The following is a 6618-nucleotide window of genomic DNA, read 5'->3' on the forward strand; positions in this document are numbered from 1 at the left end:
CCAGGTAGAGGCAGATATTTCTCTCTCTGGGCACAATGAGAATAGATCTGCTGAACAAAACTCCGCCTTGGTGACAGGAAAGGCATCCGGCCAATAGACACTCAGCTCCATTCAGTTGCCGAAGACTCCACCCCGCAAGGGATTACGGGGTCTTTAAAAGAAGAAGATGGTTGCATAGATAAGTTCTGGGGGCCAAAACAAACGTAAATCTTAATTGACTGCTATCATCACGAGACCAAAGAGCAAATAGTTTCATCCATCCACCATTCTACTTTGTGAATTTCAGGTGACCAAATATTCTCCAAAAGGCATGATCAGGATCATAATTGGGCTGTAAATTATGTGGGCTCAGGGTTGGCTTGCTGTCAGGGTTCCACAGATGCCCTGATTAAATATTGAGTCTCGAGCCAAAATGTTGACTTAAAATGTCGATCTGTTTATTTCTTAGGGGCGCATCCTTCTAAAACTAAGTTGGAACTGCAAAAACATTTAACAGCACTGAATAACCAGGAGCAAGCCGACATCTTTGAGGAAGTTCAGGTAACTGCCGGCATATATTTTCCTATGGAGGAAAAATACATTTTCTAAGTTGCGTTCCTAATTTGTGCCTCTTAGCAGGAGTTGCATTAAAGTCAATGGAAATTGCTTGCCCAGGATTAAACAACATTGCATTCTGGCCTAGGCTTCACAAAATCACAAAGCAGACTCCTTGTCCAGTGGCGGGATTCAAATAATTTAATTACCGGTTCTCTGCCAACAACCAGTTCACCAAACTGCTCAGAAAGTTTACAACTGGTTCTCCCAAAGTGGTGCGAACTGGATGAATCCCTTCACTGTCCTTGTCCCAACAAAACCCCTTTTTATTAAGCTAATGTGAATTACTCTCCTTCACATCCAGCAAAGTCCCTGCAAACAGTCTTTCAAGGGTGAATTTACAACCACAGAACTTATCAGTCTTGGAGAGCTGCCAGGCCGATATCTTAAGGTGACCAACTTTTTTACAATGAAAAGGAGGACAAAACACGTTCTATTGTCCAAAATGGCATATCTTCCAAACGCAACCACTGTACAAGAAAATACTTTTAAGTTTCTGAGAGTCATGAACAAATTTTCACACTATTTAAGCAAGCTAATTGTCTCCTGCAAACTTCACTCCCCTTTTGCTCCTCCTTTATCTCCTCTGGGAGGGGCCATTCATCGTCCACCTGTGGCCTTACTCCCGAGTCAGCCCTTGTTCCTTAACTCTTCCCTTCTCCTGGCAGCTCTGCGAATGGACACACTGGGAACAGGCTCCAGCTGTTCTTCTGCCCCACTGATCTCTGACTCCTAAAGCAGCTGATAACTGTCAGATGGCCCTGGCCCCCTCTCTGCCTCCAACACAGAGCCCTCATTAGAGCCTTCCCCAGACTCCAGGACTGGTCCATGTTTCTCCCCAACCTTCTTACTGTCTGTGTGTGCCATTAGCCCCGCTGGCCACTGGCGGGCCGCAACATATTGGTTGATTATAGAATTCAGCAAGGTTAAGCTGTCTTTACAATGTCATCTGAGAACTTGTCCATACTTTTTTCTTGTTAAACTTCAAAATAGGTTTAGGTTTTTGGAAGGGAAAAATGTGTCCAAAACATTTTGCTTGATGTTGGGTTGATGCAAATTTTTTGTAGCATTGATGGCCCATAGATGATGTAGGAAAAAATTAAAGCAGGCATGTGATTACAGTTTTAGGTTTTTGGAGTCAACCAAATAAACATTGCCTGTAGAAGTAAGGGTGATTTGCTTGGCCATTCACTTCTCCAAATGACAGTATAGAAAGCTACGGTAATTGAAATCAATTGTTTCATAATTCCGACTATATATTGTGAAATTGATACGCCCAAATCGTTGACGGTACAGGTAGCCCTCGACTTACAACCACAATTGAGCCCGAAATTTATGTTGCTAAGTGAATACATTTGTTAAAGGAGGCTTGCCCCATTTTATTTTATTTTTTTTTTTTTTATTAAAAGAGTTTTGTACAAACAAATTTTCCCCCTTTTCACCCCCCCCCCTCCATACAATATAAATCTCATACAAATGCTATACCCCCCCGCAAAAATTCACATTCAAATATTATACCAAACACTTTACCCCCTCCCCACCCCCCATCTTAAAATAGATTACTCATAACCCCTCTCCTCCCAACAAAAACTATAGAGATTAGTCTTAAATTAATAATAACACATTGATCATTTTCTAAGCTAATTTAACATCTATAACTCTTAATATAAATTTCTCCTAGCCTAACAATGTTTCATTAGTCCCATCTTCTAATTTATTCATACATATATATTGCCCCACCCTCCACCCTAACCCTCCCCCACCTCCCGCACAAACCCACCCCCCTGACTTCCGCTGTATACCACTCTAATAATTCCAAACATCCCATATACTATTTACTCTGATCATCTATCGGTCTAAACATTCTTACCTAAAGGCTAGATAATAACTCCTAGTCTGGTATTTATTCTGTATATAATCAATCCATTTTGCCCATTCCTGTGTGTAATCCTCCTGTTTCTGAGCTTTTAAGAAAGCTGAAATTTTTGCCATTTCAGCGAACCCCGCCACCTTCTGAATCCATTGATCAATTGTTGGCAAAAAATCTTTTTTCCAATGTTGCGCAATCAACAACCTAGCTGCTGTAACCATATACAAGGCCAATTTTGTTTCCCCTTTGGTAAAATCCTTAACTATACCCAATAAAAACATTTGTGGAGTGAATTGTATTCTTTTCTTAAATACATTCTGCATAACCCACCATATTTTTATCCAAAAAGCTTTAACCTTGTTGCAAGTCCACCATACATGAAAAAAGGTAGCATCTAGACACCCGCATCTCCAACATTTTGGTTGAACATTTGGGTACATGCATGATAATTTTTTAGGATCTAAATACCATCTGTAAAACATTTTATAAAAATTCTCCCTTAAATTCTGTGACTGTGTAAATTTAACATTCTGAACCCATATTTTTTCCCACGTTTCCAACATAACCACTTCCCCAAAATTCTGAGCCCATTTAATCATACAATCCTTAACCAATTCACTTTCTGAGTCTCTTTCTAACAGTACATTATATATTCTTTTAACTTGTTTTGGACCAGTCTCTTTTATCTGCTTAATCAGTTCCACTTCTTTATCCATAAAGCCGACCCTGCGATCTTCTTCCCATCTCTTCTGAAGCTGTATGTAATGTAACCAATTTAAAGTAATTCCTTCTTCCAACAGCTGTTCCAAAGTTTTTAACTTCCATTCGCCCCCATCAGCAATAAGCACATCTTTATATAAACAACCCCCGAGTGACTTAATATTCATAATCCCCATGGTGTCTGCAAGATCCAACCAAAGCGGTATTTTATAATCCCAATTGGGCCGGTGCTTCTTCCATATTCTCATCAAGGCACTACGGAGAACATGGTTGTTGAACACTTTATCCACCCTGTCTTCATAAAAAAGATATGCATGCCATCCCAGAACAAGATCATGGCCTTCTATATTGAGCAATTCCATTTTTGTTTTCCCAAACCAATCTGCTACATGCGTTAATACCGCAGCTTCATAATACAATCGAAGGTTTGGGAGTCTGAGGCCACCTCTTTCACGTGTATCTTGCATAATCTTCATCTTTACTCTCGGTTTTTTCTCCTTCCAAACAAATTTATTTAATGTTGTTTGCCAATTTAACAAGGTTTTATCTGACTTGAGCACCGGAATCATCTGGAATAGAAAGATAAATCTAGGTAGAATGTTCATTTTAATTGCTGAGATCCTTCCAAGCAAAGACAATTGTAACTTTTTCCACGCTTCAAGATCTTTCTGTATCTTTTGCCACAACACTTCATAGTTATTTGAGAAAAGTTTTGTGTTTGATTCTGAAATTTGTATTCCTAAATATTTAACTTTAGAAACTATTTCAAAACCTGCTAAACTTACAAGTCTCTTTCTTTGAGTCTCTGTCATGTTTTTAACCATCATTTTCGTTTTGTTTTGATTTAGTCTAAACCCAGACACCATGCCAAATTCTATTATGATATTTTTCATCTGGATTATTGATTTCAAAGGATGTGAAAGGGTAACAACCAGATCATCGGCGAATGCTCTAGTTCTGTATTCCTTTTGCCTGATAGCTATGCCATCTAAGGATTTTGAGTCCCGAATTGCGTTCAACAAGACTTCCAAAGTTAAAATAAATAACAATGGGGATAATGGGCAACCTTGTCTTGTGCCTTTTTGTATCTCGAAAGTTGTTGACAAATTTCCATTAATAATAAGTTGTGCATTTTGTTGCTGATAAATTGCTCCAATCGCCTGCCGCAATCGTGGTCCCATATCCATCTTTTCCAAAGTCTTGGTTAGAAAGTTCCAATTCACTCGATCGAAGGCCTTCTCTGCATCCAAGAAAACCAGCACTGCAGAGATCTGCTTATTCTTATCAAGATAGTCAATTAAATCTATGAGTTGCCTTACATTCTCCTTCATATGTCTGCCTTCAATAAATCCTGCTTGATCATGATGAATAATCTCTTGAATAACCGGCATCAATCTGTTGGCTAATACTTTAGCAAATATTTTATAATCTGTGTTCAGAAGAGATATCGGCCTGTAATCCTCTGGTTTCTTAGGGCCCTCTTTATCTTTAGGTATCAATGAGATAAAAGCCGCTTTCCATGAGAGAGGTATTTTACCTCCTTGTTGTATATTACAAAATAGTTGTGTAAGATATTCAATCATTTCCAGTTGTAAAGTTTTATAATACATTGCAGTCAAACCATCAGTCCCTGGAGCCTTAGCTAATTTAAGTTGATTTATAACTAAAGTGATCTCATCAGCGGTTATAAGACGTTCCAAATTTGCCTTTTGAAGCACAGAAATTTTTGCAACCCTTTTTCCTTCCAAAAAATCATCTATTAACTTGTTCTGTATATTATCCTGTACATATAGCTTAGTATAATAGTCCACAAATGATTTTTTAATCAACTCTTGTTGATATACCATCTTCCCTCGAAACTCAATTTTATCAATAATTCTATCATTCATATTCCTTCTCAAAGTATATGCTAACCATCTACCAGGTTTATTAGCGTTGGCAAAGGTGTTATGTTTAGCAAATTGCAAATTGGTTGCTGTTTGTTCTGCTATAAGCATCTGAAATTGATCTTTCAACAGCTTTAGCGCCATCTGGAGCGCCTGGTCATTCGGGTTTATTATAAGCAGCTGTTCTTTACGTTTTATTTCATCTTCCAATTCCATTCTCCTTTTCTGTCTAATTTGTTTGTGTTTAAAGTTCATATGTATCAGGACCCCACGCATATAAGCTTTACTTGCATCCCAAACTATTTCAATGGGAGTGCCCTTATTCATATTAAAACTAAAAAATTCCTTCATGTGTTTTTTAAGTTCATCAACATTTTTTTCATATCTAAATAAATTTTCATTTACTCTCCAAGACCTTCTTGGCCTCATCCCTAATTCAATTTGTAACCACACCGGACTATGATCGCTAAGTGACCTGGCGAAAATCTTGGATTTCTTGGCTTTAGGAAGTAGATCCGGTGTTAACAAAAAGAAATCAATCCTTGAAAAGGATTTATGTCTATCTGAGTAGAAAGAAAAATCCATCTCATTTAGATGTTGTGTCCTCCAAACATCTTTTAATTTCAAATCGTCTTGTAAATCAAAAAAAGCCTTTGGTAATTTGGTAGTGAATTTCGTCTTTGTACTCTTGTCTATCTTTGGAGAAATCACTCCATTCCAGTCTCCCATTATTAGAATACTCTTAAAGTTCCAGTCTAAAATTTTTAAATGGAGCATCTTATAAAAACTTTCTTGGCATTGGTTAGGAGCATATATTCCTAGCACCAAAATGGAACCGAAGTCTGTATCAAATTGAATTGCTATATATCTACCAGCGTCATCTGCCTCTATAACTTTAGTTGAAAATCTTTTATTTATATATATCACCACACCATTTTTCTTTACCAAATCAGAGGCAGCATAAAATGTTCCCAGTTTTGAATTCACTAAGTACTTCTGGTCTTGCAGCCTAATATGAGTCTCTTGAAGGCAAACAACATCATTATTAAATTGCTTCAAATAATAAAATATTTTTTTCCTTTTTTGTGGAGAGTTCATTCCATTCACGTTCCAAGATAATAGCTTAAGCATCTTTAGATCTGGTCTGAAGCGCTGAAAGCATTTGCTGAAGATCTCTCTCCACAAAACCAATCTCCAGCCCTGCTCCTCCCATGGCTCCGGTTTGCTTCTTAGCTTCTTTCTTAGCACATTGTATTTGAGGGTCGACGCGCTTATGAGATTCTAACATTTGTCTAGTCGTGGATCTGGTAATACGTTGTTCGACAGGTTTAAATATCGGCATTTCAGTGAGAGACTTAGAAGGTCCTTCTTCCAAGAAGGAGCACAACAGAGATCCAGAGGGGTCGACTCCACCTACAGCACCCTGCCCCTCCTCCTCTTTTTGTGTCTGCATTCTTTGCTCTTCTGTCTCTTTCTCAAACATCCTCTGCTCTAAGACATCCAAATCTACTGGTGTTGGTGTAGATGTACGTGGGGGGGTTGCATTTT

General features: G+C 38.2%; 1 protein-coding gene across 6 annotated transcripts in view; it reads left to right on the plus strand.

Moving 5' to 3' along the window:
- The window catches only part of TBC1D1 (TBC1 domain family member 1), a 90899-nt gene that overhangs the window by 46550 nt on the left and 37731 nt on the right, over positions 1 to 6618 (plus strand). For all 6 annotated transcript variants that reach the window (XM_081959787.1, XM_081959788.1, XM_081959790.1 and 3 more), the window contains one exon: positions 449 to 540. In XM_081959787.1, coding sequence (XP_081815913.1) covers positions 449 to 540 — 92 coding nt within the window. The remainder of the gene's footprint in view (positions 1 to 448; positions 541 to 6618) is intronic.

This window comes from Natrix helvetica, assembly GCF_964273705.1.
Source record: "Natrix helvetica genome assembly, chromosome: 7".
Lineage (NCBI taxonomy): Eukaryota > Metazoa > Chordata > Lepidosauria > Squamata > Natricidae > Natrix > Natrix helvetica.